A 16,157-nucleotide genomic window follows, 5' to 3' on the forward strand; every position below is an offset into this window, starting at 1 on the left:
ACAGCCTAGTTAAAAAGCTAAACAGCCTTTTATTGATCCTTACGCAGTAGCAAAATGTACTTGTACCTACTTAAGCCTGATCATTTTATCTTTAGCTTCAGAGTGCCATAACTGCAAACCTCCTGCTTTTGCTTTTGATATTTTTAAATCAATTTCTCCTCTCTTGGGAGGGTGATCAAAAAGCAGGTTAGAACAGTTGTTCGGTGAGCAGCTCACAGTCAGTGTAGGAGACAGCAGAAACGCCTCCCCAACAACGAGAGTGGGTTTTTGCCTGCCAGCACCATTCCTCAATTCAGCATCACAAGATGAGAATCCCTGGCATACCAGAGATGAGATGCACGTACCTGCCTGCCATCCTGTCCAACGTTGGTCTGTCCTCTCACTACAGTTCGAATGTTGTCATCCAACCTCCTGGAAAAAAAGAATCTATCATGTCAAACTCATTCTCTGTGTGCCTGACCCCGACAATTGTGGGAACCTTAAGAGCTACAGAACTGATTTAACAAAAAAAAGCTGATGCTACCAATGCTAAACTCACTTCCCCTCCCCACCCCCATAGGACATCACTATCTTACAGATTTTAAAATTACTGTTATAAAAATAAGAATCCATTTCCTAATTTAATCAGAGCTTCTTGCATTTCTCATCCTTTAAGCAATACTGTGAGTCCTCTCGTCAGTTTTCATTTCAGCTTTCCCCATATTACAGTGCTGTCTCAATCACTTCAAGTTGGCAATGCCAAACTGCACAGAAAACATAAGTATTTCCTGCATACTTACATTTATCTTGTACTTACAGGACAAGTAATACATAATGAAAGTTTTTACAATTGCTAGTTTGATCTCACAAACAAATTCTGAGCAAATGAGTCTTCTGGGTAGTTTGTTCCATTAGCCTTTAAACTGTACTAAAATTTGGTACTTGTTGATTTTTAATTCATTGTTTTTCAAAGCTCTACTTTGCAACCCATGAGCTAAAATAACCTGAAGGGTATTACACAATAGAGGCAAAATATAAAATGTTATAATAAATGTCTCTGTCCCACTATTACATTTTGAGGCTGATCCTATTTGTGTCTCTCAAGCAAATTAATTCCTCCCAGCTCCAGTGCAAGGGTTGTACTTATGAAGCCTCAGTGACAACTCAGCACCTGAGCTGCAATGAAACGGAGAAACATTTACCTTATTTTCAACCTGATTTTGTTCACAACTTCATCAATGTTTGCCAAAGACTACAAGAAGGAAAAAAAAGAGAGAAGTGAAACGGGGAACCTTTTACTGTGATACAGATCAGCTGTGACACGTCATGCTTTCTCATGAGTGGCACTTTACAAAGAGAAGAGCAATTACTTTGTTGTACAGATGGAGGCACTGAGACACACGGCAACTTAGCTGCAACCTTCAGGTCACAACACGAAGAGTGGCAAAAGCCAGGGCAGGCCAAGGGGCAGCCCTCCAGGTCCCAAAGGCTCCCTGCTTCCCACCCAGCCCTGAGCAAGCAGGGTGCCCCAAGCCCTCCCTTGTCAGCAACTACTCCTGAAACGCCGTGGTGACAGTGACCTCCAGTGGGCAACGGGGACAGAGCTTGTACCTTCCCTGGGCAGAGACCCTGCTGCAGAGCCTGTACATGGACTGGAGGAGGCCTGGCTGCTGCTGGAGCTTTAGTGGGGGTACTGCAGGGAAAACAGCTCTTCACCACTATTAGCAAAAGGAAAAAGCCAAGCCAGCACCACCAGCAAACTAAATAGAAACAGCTGAAAGCCAAAATAGTTGGTGCTGCAGAGGATCTTAAGCATGGTAAATACTGGGGCTGCCTCACAACTCAATCTTCAGCAGCAGCATCACTTCCTTTTGCAACAGATTAGCCCAAAACTGCCCCCGAGGCTGATCTGGGTAAAACAAAGTATGGATATGAGCCCATGGCAATCTCATTCCTTAAATCTCCGAAGAAACAATAACTCTCAAACATGGGTGACTCTCCAGTGATACTTCAAGGCAACACCTGCCTGATTTGGCTGAAACCTGTGAGGATTCACCACTGATTAAGACGCAGCAAGTCATGACATTTACTGGAAGAGAAAACTCTATATAGAAAGCTGATTTATTTCTACAGATCAGGAGTTTTAATGCAGCAAGCACTTTGGGTGGAAAGGGACTACATAATGACAGTGAACATCATGAGATGTGAATCTAAGAAGTGATTATTGTTATAGTCTTACTACCTGTGCTACTGTTTAAAATAAAAGGCTTGGGTACAGGTTTCAACATGCCTTCAGTCACTTCCTATCAGGTTACCCCTCACAGAGAAGGCTGTGCTGTGAGCACTACTTACTTGCTCAGTGGGAAAGAGAGTATTAATATACTCCACTGCATTGAAATCTGCTCTGTCCAGTGGATCTTGGCTGGGAAATACCTGAAAAGAGGAAAGAAAACAAATACAATCAATACATCACTGTTAATTTCTCTAACTTTACACAGTATCTACTACTTTTAGTTACTTCAGCACCCACTTCTGATTGTTTCACTGCATTGTTCTAACAAGTGTGCACAGAGAGTGGTCAGGCCTGTGCCCAGGAGTAAAGCAGCCACATTCCTGTGGATATCAGCCTGGGTAAATGCCAATAACATATATACATGCTTCCACATACAGCCCCAGGTGTATCAAGCACTCATTTACAAGGAATTCCTGACACAGCCAAACCATTAATTATCCATCCCAAACCATTCTGATGTATCCGGAAATGACCCCCTGTGCTGTGGCATTGCCCTGATCTTTCCAAGGCCCTGTGGTGAGAGAAGAGGATTTGCTGTTCACAGCCACGTAACAGGGATCATGATGAACTGAGCAATGGTTGTACAAGTTCTCTGGAGACTTGGGTTTGCCACTTCCACATGAAAAAGAGGGAGAGAAACAGAATCTGCTGAATGATTATTCCTACCCACAAGAAAGGGGAAAGAGCAGCTGCAGTACAACAGATCTCATCTCTCCTCAGAAGTAGCTCAAACAACACAAAGGCAGCTGTCAAGCTTTGCTTTTCATCCCCACAGACTAAATGATGCTTTCCTTTCTCTGCTAACATACTCCTTCCATATTCAGATTCACACAGCCATCAGCTCTGCACTCTGTGGTCAAAACCCTGCCTAGCAAATGCACGGCTCATCCCTACACATCACCCTGGTCACCAAAAGCCTTCACAGAAACCTGCATGACCTGAGCACACACAGCATCTATGCTGTTTTACACATTTTGCAGCTTAAAAGCAGTGGTTTTGTGAGACCACTTCTATGAACCAGACCTCTTCAGCAGCTTTCCCAAAGCTACTCCTGTGGCCAAGGAGAAGCAGGCAGCATGAGGTGGTGCCTGAATGAGGAACATGCTCTGACATTAGGCCAACCTCACAGCACAGCTGCAGCATCACAACCAGCCTGTCCTGCTCTGGGCTCACAGTTCCTGCAGATTCAGTAAACCCCAAATCTCCACAAGCAGCAGAAGCAAAGGGTGAGATGGACGGTAAAGGCTGCTCAGGAGCTTTACTCCAACTGCAGATACAGATCAGTGCTGCAGGCAGCTGTACCAGCTGAAGAGGTTGCTACTCCTTTGGTTTTGTCACAGCCCATTAACCAGAAATGAGCACCCCACATTTGGTGGAGCACCACGTGTGCTCCCTGCCTCACTTCAGGCAGGAGTCAGCTGAGCCAGTTCCCATTTCACCAGAGCCTGGCGGGTTCTGCCCAAAGCTGATTAAGAAACAAAGGAACAAGAAGATTATTGGGTTAGGAAGTGCCAGTGAGGAAGTGATGGAAGGCAGGAGGCAGCAGCAACCTCAAAACCTCCCCTAGCTCTGGATGTATCTGCCAACAGCCCCTGCTGCCTGTTAAAATAATTCAGCCAGGGATTTGATGGATTTTCCACTGCTTCAAAACTCAAGTCAAGACTGTCTCTAAAAGATATGGTTTACACTGAAGAGACATTTTGTGCTTGATTAAAATGTCATTAGGTAACCTTCCTTGGTTGCCTGATGTCAGAAATCACAGGAGGCTTTCAAACACTCAGGTTCTATCAAGCACAGAGGGTTCTTCTCGACAAGTTCCAGGTCTACTTTAGAAACAGGCATTTAACTTAGCAATTCTTAAAGTTTCAGTAAAAATTACTCAATGATTTACTGCCAACAATAAACTCATTGATTTTCCCCATGCAAAGATAAAAGTATGTGGGGTGTCTCTCTGGAGCAACAATACTCCAAAGCTGATGCAGCACCCAAAGAAAAACTGTGCTGCCCTCCTCACCTGCTAGCACTGGGCTCACTCCAGATGCCATGGTCTGCCCCAAGTCTTTGACGAGAGCCACCAAAAGTGATCCACCAGCCTCAATACCAAAGAAACTGTGGTAACTCAAGTGATGTTCTGAGACACAGCTACTGCTGCCCACAGACTTCTACTACATGGAAGAGCTCTTCAGATGGAAGGGTTGGCTGAAAACAGTCACAGACTCCAACAGATACATGACTTTACCCCAGGTTCTTGTGGGCTTCAAGAGCCACAAAGGGTTTCAGGGAACACTGGAGGACTTGGGCTGGAACATACCAATCACAAAAGTCAAACCAAGCCATTTAGATTACCCTGACTTCACAGAATCATAGGATGGCTTGGGATAAAAAGGACCTTAAGATCATGCAGTTCCAACCCCCTGCCACGGGCAGGAACACCTTCCACTGAGCAGCTTGCTCCAAGCCCCTGTGTCCAACCTGGCCTTGAACACTGCCAGGGATGGGGCAGCCACAGCTTCTCCGGGCACCCTGTGCCAGCGCCTCAGCACCCTCACAGCCGAGTTGCAAAACACTGAGCTCCATTAAGACACTTTACACACCCAGTACTCGGCAGACAGGACAGGCACGGCCGGCCCAGAGCGGTCAACACCCCAATGGGGAAGCAATCAGATGAGCTCTGCCGCGCTGAGGGCAGCCGCAGGGCGCTGCGGAGACCGCTGACACCCCCTCAGCACCGCCGCGGCCGCGGCCCCGTGTGGGCCCAGGACGCCGGCAGAGCGCGCCGGGGCCCTCACAGGGCGGGCACCGGGCCGCGCCCACAGCCGGGGCCTCACCGGAGGAGCTGAGCCCTGCCCGCCCGTCCCGGCGCACCTGCTCGATGGCGGCCTGCACGGCAGGGGCCAGCTCCAGCGCCGCCTCCAACCCGGCCTCCAGCTCCGGCTCGTCCTCCTCCATGGCGGCCGCCGCTTCCGGGCCGCGCGGCATGGCGGGAGCCGGAGGACACGCCCCCTCCGCCGCAGCAGCCGGGGGCGTGGCTTGGGAGGGGCGGGAACCCGGTGTGGGCGTGGTTTCCATTGGGCGGGGCGGGGCCTGCCGCCCGGCGGTGCGGGGCGCGTCCCGGCGGGGGCGGCAGCGGCGGGGCCGGTCCCTCCCGAGCGGAGCCGAGAGGAGCCGAGCGGGACCCTCCCGCCGCCCGTCCCGCTGTTGACAAGCGGCGGCGGGGGCAGCGCAGCGGCCGTGGTCATCCTCATGTGGCGGACGCTGGCCCTCGCCTCCGCCTTCTTCCCGGGGCTCTTCGTCCTCTGCATCCGGTTGCTGCGCTGGGCCGCCCCGGGATGGAGCCTCAAGGACCGCATCCTCCTCAGCGGCAGGTACGGACGGGATCGGCGGGAGGAGGCGCGGATCGCGGCGGGCTGCCACCGTTACACATCACGGCGGACAGGGACCGGGATCGGGACCGGAGCGATCCGGACGGGACAAGAGCACCGAGCCCCGGCGCTGGGAGCTGCCCCCGGGGGTGCCCCGACCCCCGGTAGCCCCGAGGCCGGACAGTGCGAGAGGGGCAGGGACCCCGCGGGCTCCCGTTGGCGGTGCGGGGATGCTCGGGTGCAGCTCTCCCTCTGTACCCGCTGAGGCTCGGGATGGCAGGGACGAGACCCGGACACCCCCTCCCCGCCGTGTCGCGGTGTCGGGGCCTGGCACAGCAGCGTCCCTCGCCGCTGGGCGCGGGGCAGAGCCGTGACAAGGCGTTCGGGGCGTGCTCCGAGTAGGCGTCGAGTGCCAGGAGCAAACCCGGTGCAAGCGGGGCCACCGCGGCTCCTCTGCCCTGCCGGGAGACGTTCGGGGCGACCTGTTCCTGCTCTCTGCGTTTCAGGTTGGTGTCGACGGTCCAAGCCACGATGGCCACAGTGTCAGGGATCACGGTTGTCCGTAACTGCAAGGATGTGGTGTATGACAGGTAACCCTTGCTGTCCCGTGAGGAGCACACACAGGCTGTGCCCGCCCAGCTTGCAGCTGGAGTGTTTTATGCCGAGGGCTTGCATGTACAAAGGGAAGAGGGAAACTAGTTTCATGTTCCTATTTCCTCTGCTTCGGGTGAAGGGTTGGGCAATGCACTGGCCAAACACCCCCCAAAAGGCACATGCTTGTGCCCTGAGCTCAGCCCTGAGAGGCTGCTGTGCCAGCATGGAGGTTCTGCTCTTCAGGATGGGCTGTAACATAGGCTCATATATGAGCCAAAAATAAAGACATCATCACTTCTAAAGGGGTTGGGAGTCTCCTTGCTGGAAGGGGAAAGGGCTAACGACTGAAACAGACCTAGTGAGAATTGACTTTAGAGGTTCATCGCCTTCTCCGTGCCAGATGGATTCTGAAGGAGTCCAGAAATGAGAAAATTAGTACAGAGTCAGCTCTGAAGAAAAAGCACATTGCCTTGTCCTCAGTGCTCAGAGATAATCTGCCCCAGAAGTGGCTCTCAGCAGGAGCGATAGTGCAATCTGGGTCAGAAGACTTAAAAACAGAGCAATTATCAGGAGAGCAAATTGTAGGAGGGCAGAATATAATTACGTTAAGGTGGCATTTGACCATCACACCCTGGATTTTAGGGCGATTCTCAGGGAAGGCTGCCGTCTTGGTCATCGCAGACTTGCCCTTAATACACAGATGTGAAATGTCCTCCCTTGCGCTAGAGTGAGATCTATCCCAATTGCTCAGTCCTGATAACCTGGGGCAGTCTAATGAGTTACCATTTGACTCTAAAATAAAATCTCTGCTGTACAGATAAGGCAGATGATGAATCCCAGACCCACACAGTCACAGGCACTGCTGGCAGTCCTCCTCCTCCCCAGAACCCAGTGTTCTCAAGGCCAGCAGCTCCATGCAACTACTTTGTGGTCAGAGACCTAGATTTTCTTTGGATCTGAAGGAAATACAGCCCAGCGCTCAGCAGGGAAGGCCTCAGAGAATGACAGTGAACCAGAGAGCCGGGAAGCATCACAAAGGTTGCAGTAAAATTTGCCAATTTATTTACACAGGCAGGCAATCATTATATTGCTGGCACCATAATTGCCCTCCAAAGCCCTGGGCAAGTTTTGCAAACACAATAGTCACTTCCCCTCCCTGCTTTACATCACTTAAATCTTTCTATCTGGAACGGGAACGCGTGTGCCAGTTTTTCTCTGGAGATGCTAGGCAAGCAGAAGCAGATTTGTTTGAGCCCCAAGCTACGTTTCTTCAAGCAGCAGTGTAGGATGGGTTGGTTTTGTATTGGTTTATCAATGTGATTTCACACAGGACAGTTTAAGGAGCCTGGTGTCCTGCAGAGCAGGGCTTGCTGCTGTCTGGGTTGTGCAACCAGGATTCCAACATGCGTTGGGAACAGGCAGCTGCCTGCAATTATTTCCCAACAGACAAAACGCCTCGTAGGGGTTTATAGCCTATATTGGATATTTTGCAGCTCACTCTCCAAGGTCCAGGCCAGGCATCCCTAATTACCTCTGAGGTCTCTGGGTGCTTTCCGAGCACTCCCTGGGTGAGGCAGCCAGCTGAAGCTGTGTGGCAGGCAGGAAGGACCCAGACTTGGAGTTTTTCCCCCTACCAAGCACCACCTTTGGTGTCCCAGTACTGAGGGAAGAAGATTACCTGCCGCAAGGTGTCAGATTAGTGCTGGATCCTGAGCAGTGCTGTGCCCTGCACAGCAAACACCTGCTGTTGGGCTAATCAAGATCCTCCCATTAGCACTGTGTTTGTGCTGGGCTGGGCTGAGCTCTGTGCCTGGCACGGGGAGGTGTCCTCCACTGGTACCAGGTACCTTTTCTCTGGGACAGTCTGCACCTGCTGAGCCAAATCCAGTTAAAATTCATCCCCTTTCATCTTACTTCAGCTTCAAAATCTGACACTTCCATTTCAGACCTAAAGCCTCCCTTCCACCTTCTAGAGCATCGCAGGGTGCTCAGGGCTGCTGTGATGCCTGTGTGTGTGTGTTGCTCCTCCCCTAGGCACTGGCTGGCCGTGGAGTACATCTGGGTCCTTGTTCCCTACATGACCTATGACATTTATGTCATGTACCTCTGCCACTGGCACAAGAGCCTGGACAGGGGAATCGTGGAGAAGAAGCACTCGCTGGCCAGCGTGTGGAGCTTCCTGCTGCAGGAGCGGCTGATGGTGACCCACCACCTCTTCATCCTCATCGTGCTCACCCCCATCACACAGGTAAGGGCTGGGCATGGCTGCACTGAAATCCAGCCTGCAAGGAGCCCCGTGTGGCTGTAAGGACTTGTGACCAAGACTGTGACTGTCAAAGCATCTCTGATGGTCAGAAGTCCATGACCACCCTGGGGATGGTCAGTGTTAGCTCCCAGCGCTGTCCTCACTGCTGGCTTTATTTGCAGCACTTCAGGGGAGAGCTGGGGGACTTCTTCGTGGGCTGCATCTTCATGGCAGAGCTGAGCACACCTTTTGTATCGCTGGGCAAAATCCTCATGCAGGTAGGTGAGGAGGGATTTGGCACAGCAGTTCATACCCTTTCCCTGCCCCGGGCTGCCCTGTGAGCAGCTGAGCTGGGGGTCTCGGAGGAGGCAGCCCCACAGCTGTAACCCCAAGCTCCCTTTAGTGCTGTTTTCCATCAGATTCCCATCCTATGTCCCTTTCTCCCAGTAAGCTGCACGCCCCGTAGCATCCCCGAACTGGGGCTGTGCCGTGTCCTGGTGCTGCCCCCTCCTGTCTGTACGCTGTAACTCCTCCTGCACCCTGTCCCCTTCTACCCTTCTCCATCCCTATCCACCCTGCTCCCTCCAAGACGCTCCCCCTCACTCATTACCTCCTGGGTGCTCGTTTCCATGCGCCCAGCACAGCCCATGCCCAAGGAGCAATGGGGTGCTGCCTGCCCAACACTCACCCCATGTTCACCTCTTCCTTCCCCAGCTCAAAATGCAGGACACGCTCCTGCACAAGGTGAACGGGATCCTCATCCTGGTGACCTTCTTCCTCTGCCGCATTCTCCTCTTCCCCTTCATGTACGCGGCCTACGCCCGGCAGGTGGGAATCCCTGTTTACATGGTGCCTTTCCGCATCCCCCTGCACTGCAACATCGCCAACGCCTCCCTCATCGCCCCCCAGCTCTACTGGTTCAGGCTCATCTGCCGCAAGGCCGCTCGCCTCTACGGCAGCTCGCCCGCCGACAAGAGCAGATAACGGCCGGCGCGGGGCTGGAAAAGGGTCGGCTCCCCCCGGCTCTTCCACCTTCACTGCGGGGACCAGCGTGGGAGCAGAGCAGCGGGAGCAGTGATCCCGCTGGGCTGTGTTAGCTGGAGCAGCCTCACACCATCCTGTGCCAGGCAGCACCAGCCTGGGAAGGCTTTCCTCCCACTCTGCTCCAGTGCCTTGTGTCCTCCCACCCGTGGGAGCCGGGGTAGGAGCCAGCCTGTAAGCACGACATTCCTGCTGGGATTCAACGCCGTGGCTCTGAACGGTCACACGAGAGGGGTTTGTTACAACCCCCCCCGCCGCGTCCTTCGGGGCTGACACCAGACACCGCGGCAGCGAGCGCCGTGCGAGGGAGCCCGCAGCGCTGAAGGCAGCAGTGGAGCTGTTGCTGGAGCGTGCCCAGCCTCATGCAGCAGCACTGGGGACACGGGAGCCATGTACTGGACCTGCTGCAGCCCCAACTCGCTGCTCCAGCTCTGGGTCAACCTCCAGCTGAGAGCAGAGCCAGGCCGGGGGCTGCAGTGGTTCTGCAGAGCCTGTTCCTGACCACTTCACTACAGCCGTGTTCAGCCTCTTACCTCCCATGTGCACCTCCTGCTGCTGCTGGACTCAAACCCCACTTAACCCAAAGGTGCTTTTTCACTATAACTGATGTCCGTGGCTGGTGGTCCCAGGGTTGGAGGTTCCGGTGTTCCCAGCAGGGCTGGAGGAGAGAGAAGCTTGTGCCAGGACAGAGGAATGGTTATGCTGTTTCCCGGTAATGCTGGCAGAGCAGAGCACCCATGGCTGAACAGCAGGATGGGGACAAGCGACTGCTAGGCCCTTGTCTCACCAACACATGGGGCACTATGTAGAGCCCTTCATCAGCAGGGGGTGCAACTTCCATCCTCTTCCCCACCTTCAGTTGTTTTTCTGTCCCACACCCCCCCCAGTGGGTATTTAAAATCCTCTGCCCTGCTCTCCCACCAGCACCCCGTGTCCATCCCTCCTGCCCCTCTCAGTGCATAAGGAACCAGCACTCCCAGAGCAGGGCACTGAGCTGCACCCAGCCCATTTCCACCTTCAGTCTCAGCAGAATGGATACAGGCTTCCCAGCACCACGGGGTTCACAAGCCTTGCAGGTGGATGTCAGTAACAGCTCAGTTCCTTCCCTGCAGCCAGCACAAGCCAGGGCAGCCACCTCCTTTCTGCAGCCCTCTCAGCTTGCCTGGGGGTCTCCTGCTCCAGGGCAGGTACTGCACCAGCATGGCCTTGGCAGCCCCCCATGCCCAGAGACCTGTAACCACTCTGTGCCTTTCACTCTGCCTAAAACAACAGCAGAGCTCTGGGAGACCTGGTTCTCTTGGGTCTGATCCTGTCCCTGCCATGGCTGTATTCTGGAAAGAGTAAAATAAAGGGCCTCTTCCAACATGCGGTCAGTTATTGCACAAACACTACGGTTACATTAATGACCGAGGCCAGCTGATGTTATAAACCGCTTGCAACCTCTTACAGATGTTTTTATCTCGCTGTTTTAACTGCAAGTAACGCGCCTTATGTAAGGACAGAAACAGAAAGCCAACGAGGCATCTCTGTTTGCACTAACACCACCCTATTCACTGTCAGGAGACCAATAAAGATTTCCTTTCTGAGTCACACCACTGGATGTTTCTCCCATGTGCTGTTCATTTCTGGGTGGGGGTGTTAACACGTGGGGTTACTGCTGCACCCCCACCTCAGCACACGTATTTCCCAAGGTTCTTGCCCATCCTGAGCTCACCTGACTCACATCCTAGTGTCCGGCAGCACGTGTTGAACCCAGCAATCTACCCAGGACACGGGAGGGCTAGCGGCAGGGGAGCCCAAGGGAAATGATTTCCCTGATGCCAGAGGCTGATGGGCTCTTTATAAACCCAGGCTGCCAGCAGGCAAAACTGGAGCCATGGGCCCAGCAGCTTGGCTCAGGAACAACTGTGTCCAAAGCTATTTCCACTGGAAAATTAGGGAGTGGTTGTTCTGACCTATCTTTACACAGCCCCTTCAATAGGCTGGAAGAATACATGGGGGGGGGGGGGAATAAGCTCCAAACAGAAAAGTAGAAAGGGTTTATTACAGATCTTACAGCTTCCCACGTAAGAGGTCCCCTCTGTCACTCTCTCCAGCCCCTCAAGCCGGCTCCCCACCTGAGTGTGCTCCCAGCTTGCCAAGCTTCTGCAGCAGGGTGCCACGCAGCTCCTGGTCACTGACGTTGTCCGTGATGGACTCCAGGAAGTGCCTCTCGTTGGCTCTGTGCAGCATGTTGCTGGGGGATGTATCAGCACTGCTGAACACCTCATACTGCAAGAGGATCTCCAACGCTACCACCACCAGTGGCTCACTGCACCCCTGCTCTGGCAGCATGGCAGCGACGTGCAGCAGGTGGCAGAACATCTGGATGCAGATGAAGGACACCTCCTGCGTGAAGGTCCTGTCCTCAGGGTGCGAGGGGGACCCCGCGATGCTCTTGACAGAGCCCAGCAGGTCTGTCAAACTGCTGCAGTAGAGCTGGACCACATGGAACCAAGCCTCTGCTGGCAGCCAGGTGGAGCAGCTGGAGCTGCAGAGGAGCTGGAAAGCCCGCAGGAAGAGCATGGAGAACTGGAGGTAGCAGGCAAATGGCCGGAGGTTGAGCAGGGGCATGTACTGCACGTACTCGAGCGTGTACGGCACATGCAGGATTTGCCTCTGCAGCAGGTTTTCAACCACATGTGCAAGCCTCTTCCATTCACTGTGGCTGCACCAAGGGAGGACCTGTATGAGGGCGACCAGGAACCCTTTGCTGAAGAGATTCACTTCTTCGGGGTTGTCCACATTGACTGTGAGGAGCGTCAGCATTGTCTCCCTGAGCGCCGTGGAGACGCAGCAGCATTCCATCCATGCCAGGAGCCCGGTGCCCGGTCCATAGGCTGGCAAAGGCTGGGATGTCCACTCCTCCTCGGGAAGTGTGCAGATCTCAAACAGTGTTGCCGGGACCTCGTTCTTGAAGTGGTCTCCATAAAGCTTCTTCAGCCGCAGACCAATGGTCCAGTCCAGCAACGCCACCCTCCTGTGAAGCCAAGCGAGTGACTGGACCCACAGCTCAGGGGAAGGGGCAGTTTCTGGTCTTACCACCTCACAGAGCTGGCAGAGGATGTTCAGTATCAGGTCTTTGGTCTCCAGAGAAGGAAAGAGCTGGTCCCTAGGCCGATGCCAGTACTTTGTGTAACCATCTAGAAGCTTGCAGAGGCTGAGGAGAAGTGGGAATGGGTGACAGGACTTGATCCAGTGTTCTTCTGAACTAGACTGTATCCCCAAAACCTTACTGAGGATCTGCAGGCTCAGCTCAATGTGAACAGAGTCTGACTTCAAATAGGGAAAGACAAAGGTTTTGGTCACCTCTGCTGGTGACACAAGGGGGGTGGCTGAGCTTGGCTCCATAAGAAAGGCCAGGAACTCAAGGAACTGTTCCTCTTCCCTCGCAGTGGAAAGCCTCCCCCATACTGCCTCCTCCAGACACCTCAGCACCAGGCTGCGTGGCCTGCTGGGATCATCGTGGGTCTCCAGGAAGCTCAGTACTGGGAAGGAGCAGAGTATTTGTGCAAGGAACTGGTGAGCTCCCAGATTGACTACAGCAAGGTTACAAACCTGCTTCACTGTGGCCTCAGGGTACATCAGAGTGAGCCTGGCTACAGAGGCCACAGCTCTGGTCAGGCCTTCATCAGACACGCTCTTTGTGAGTTGGTTGAAAGTCACATTTAGATCCTCCTGAAACCCGTCCATGACAACCTGCAAGTTCAGGGACAGACCCCGTCCACCCCAGGACACCAGGATGCCCGAGATCACTTGGTTTTTGTCAGTTAATGACAGCTCATTGTAACACTCCACAATGGCTTTGGTCACTTGCCTCTGTAGCTCTCGGGCCTCCTTGTCTTGGTGGAGCACGGCAAAGCTCACCAGCGTCTCCAGCAATTTCAAAACTAGCTCTGGTTTCTGGAAGAGAGCTTTGTTTTTCACAAGGCAGCCAAGCCAGTCCCTTGAAAAGGCCCAGGTCTTCTCAGATGCAAAAATGGAGCACATTTCCACATGCCGGTCCAGCTTTTGCTCAATGATTGTCATGGCAACTGAAGACACAAGGCTGGTGTCCAAATCCTTGCTCTTCAGGCTGGCACTAATCTCCTTAAGCAAGTCCTTAGAGATCTGTGTCAGCTTTAACACTACACGTGTCTCATCCTCACCCAGGTCTTTAGCTTCTGAGAAGCAACCCAGGTTCTTCCCAAGGGTGGTAAGTGTATCCAGGAGCCGGTAACTCTCATAGCAGAGCTTCTCCTCAGAGCTGCTTAGGGTTCCCTGCAGCTCCTCCCCCCAGGCATGCAACAAGCTAGACAGAAAGTCCAAGCCAACAAAGAGCTCCTCATGGGAGAGCTTGGCCATGGACAAGAGGCTCATGCTCCTTTCTGCCTCCCTCACCTTCTCATCCAGCCCTCTGTGGTGGTACATGCTTTCAGTGTCACCAGTCCAGAGGCTGACCACAGTGCTGATCTTCTCCAGGTACTCTGCCACAGGGAGGGGGCTGCTCTCTGACTCCAGCTCAGTGAACATGGACAGTAGCTCTGCCAGGTTGGCCACAGCATAGCACTTCATGCAGGGCAGGGCGATGCACCCATAGATTCGCTTTAACCCCTCTATTAGGACCATGAGAAGGCTGGTGGCAGCAGGGGGGTCGTTCAGAGGATCAGGGTCACCCTTGAATCTCTTTGGGGGCTGGAGGCCATCATCCAGGGAGGACTCACACTCATGCTGACGTATGAGAGCGCTGAATGCAGAGACTGTTGCATCTTCCTCTCCCTCCTTGTGCTTCATCACCTCCCACCACACATCCAAGAAAAGCCTGATGTCTGATGGGGATGTCTCACTGGCGATGTACTCCACCAAGTGCTGCAGCTGGCTCCGGCACACATCCTGGGGCAGCGCCAGCAGCAGGCGCACAAAGAGCCGGGGCTCGCTGAGAGCTTTGACGAGCTCGAAGAGGACGGTGTGGTTAACGTCGGGGATCATCCTGCCCATGGAGAAGAAGCCATCCTCCTTCCAGCCCTGGTCCAGGGAAGCAGCCGGGGGAGCCGGCAGCAGGACTTTAGCCCAGACGATGGCCACAGCCTCCTCCTTCCACAGGCTGTGCTGCAGCGGTGAGCGGCAGAGGGCCCCGATCTCCCCGAGGGCGTCGGTGATGGGGGGTCCCACGCGTGGCCAGTCGGCTTTGCGCAGCTCCCGCAGCGACCGCGGCTGGGTCAGCCGTGCGGCCAGCAGGAACCCGCCTTGCAGTATGGCCGTCTCCTCGCACACGCCCCACGGCCCTGCGCGGGACACACCGTTACCTCGGACCGGCCCCGGCCGCTCCCCACCGCGTCCCACCCGGCCCCGCTCCCCCCCAGCCCCACACCTACCGGCCTCCATGGCTGCGGCGCGCCCGGCTTCCGGCGCCACGATCTGACGTCGGAGAGGGCAGCAGCGCTCCGCCCGCAGCGCCCCCTGGCGGCCCCGCGGTGGCGCCGCCTGTCCCGCACCTCCTTCCCGTAATTAATTTGCGTGCACGGAATTAAAAGGGAGCCCGACTAAAGGGAGCGGAAGCCCCGGTACACCGAAGCAGGCACACACACCGGCCTCCGGGACACCTTTTATTAGTTTAAGGGTGACACTGGCAAGCAGCGGCAGTTCCAGGGTGCAGCTGCACATGACACTGACTTGATCAATACGTGATTCAAAATCATCATTGAACCTGAACTGAAAAGCTCAAATGATAAAAAATCACAGTGATTTTTCCTGCTTAAATTCAGAACACTCACTGCAGGCACTGACACGCCTCGGTGGCTGCCGGCACTGCTGATTTTCCTGCTTTTTCTCTGCTAAACATAAAAGGTTTTTGCAGAGAAAGATGACAAACCAGACAGCATGCCTGATGCAGACAGTACTATAATTACTCCCCGCATTCCATTCCACTAGCAAAAGCAGAGTGACTTCATTCCAATGGAATAAATCCAAAACTGTTACTTCCAAAGGCAATTTCTCATCAAAAGCCAATTGCAAACCCACATTCAAGTCACCTCCTGGTGCCTCTACGGACAGCACAGTGCTGCCTCACACCTCAGAGCACAGCCCCGGCTCCTGTCTGGAATGTGGTAGGCTCCTTGGTAAGGGGTGGAAACCACCACATCAACAACGTGACCCCAGTAAGAAACACACCCTGGGCTCCTCAAGTGAATATTTCACCTCGAAAGCTGGGGAAACATCTTGGAATGAAAACAAAGTTTGCTCCAGACTATAACGTTCATGTGATCTAGTGAGTTATTTTGCTGTTCACAGCAAACAGGCCCAGGCTGTGACAGCTGAACTGCTCCAGTTCCCCATACCCAGCCCTTCCCTTCATCCCTACACTTCACTACCAAAGCAGGGTAGCTGCAACACCCACAGCCTCCTAAAAATCCCTTCTCTAAGCAGGAAATCCAGGACAACTAAAGCCAGTTAGTTACAGAATTTGGTACTGTAATCAGTCAAGCACTCTCTTTTTCAAGTATAACAACACAGAAGTGTGAGGTTTTCCTGTCAATGGAGGACCTGTTTTAGAAGCCACAGGCTCAACCTTCTCCCTGCTGTGCAACCTGACTATTCTGAAGGATAAACATGCTTGAAAGGAGAG

The 16,157-nt window shown here is 53.8% G+C and overlaps 3 protein-coding genes across 6 annotated transcripts in view; 1 reads left to right on the forward strand and 2 right to left on the reverse strand.

The window, feature by feature from the left end:
- VPS53 (VPS53 subunit of GARP complex) overlaps positions 1–5,356 on the reverse strand; it is a 67,338-nt gene extending 61,982 nt beyond the window's left edge. For 2 of the 4 annotated variants that reach the window (XM_062623459.1, XM_062623458.1), the window contains exons 1-4: positions 5,138–5,295; positions 2,332–2,412; positions 1,182–1,231; positions 345–411 (exon numbers count right to left, since the gene is read on the reverse strand). In XM_062623459.1, the coding sequence (XP_062479443.1) occupies positions 345–411; positions 1,182–1,231; positions 2,332–2,412; positions 5,138–5,251 (312 nt within the window). In that variant the 5' untranslated portion in view covers positions 5,252–5,295. Of the gene's footprint in view, positions 1–344; positions 412–1,181; positions 1,232–2,331; positions 2,413–4,286; positions 4,467–5,137 lie in introns of those variants that run through there. The other 2 variants (XM_062623461.1, XM_062623460.1) reach the window with 2 other exon arrangements.
- A 3-nt stretch (positions 5,357–5,359) lies between these two features.
- Positions 5,360–11,109, forward strand: TLCD3A (TLC domain containing 3A). The gene is made up of 5 exons (XM_062623466.1): positions 5,360–5,637; positions 6,141–6,224; positions 8,263–8,476; positions 8,656–8,751; positions 9,188–11,109. The coding sequence occupies exons 1-5, from the start codon at positions 5,516–5,518 to the stop codon at positions 9,455–9,457; spliced, it is 786 nt and encodes a 261-aa protein (XP_062479450.1). The 5' UTR covers positions 5,360–5,515; the 3' UTR covers positions 9,458–11,109.
- Positions 10,033–15,029, reverse strand: GEMIN4 (gem nuclear organelle associated protein 4). Its single transcript, XM_062623457.1, has 3 exons — positions 14,908–15,029; positions 11,571–14,817; positions 10,033–10,172 (listed from the first exon to the last, which is right to left on the reverse strand). Exons 1-2 carry the CDS (start codon positions 14,915–14,917, stop codon positions 11,615–11,617), a joined length of 3,213 nt encoding a protein of 1,070 aa, XP_062479441.1. The 5' UTR covers positions 14,918–15,029; the 3' UTR covers positions 10,033–10,172; positions 11,571–11,614.
- Between the last annotated feature and the right edge of the window lie 1,128 nt (positions 15,030–16,157).

The sequence above is a fragment of the Pezoporus occidentalis genome, unplaced genomic scaffold (genome assembly GCF_034315485.1).
Source record: "Pezoporus occidentalis ecotype Australia unplaced genomic scaffold, CSIRO_AGI_Poc_V1 ctg253, whole genome shotgun sequence".
NCBI lineage: Eukaryota > Metazoa > Chordata > Aves > Psittaciformes > Psittacidae > Pezoporus > Pezoporus occidentalis.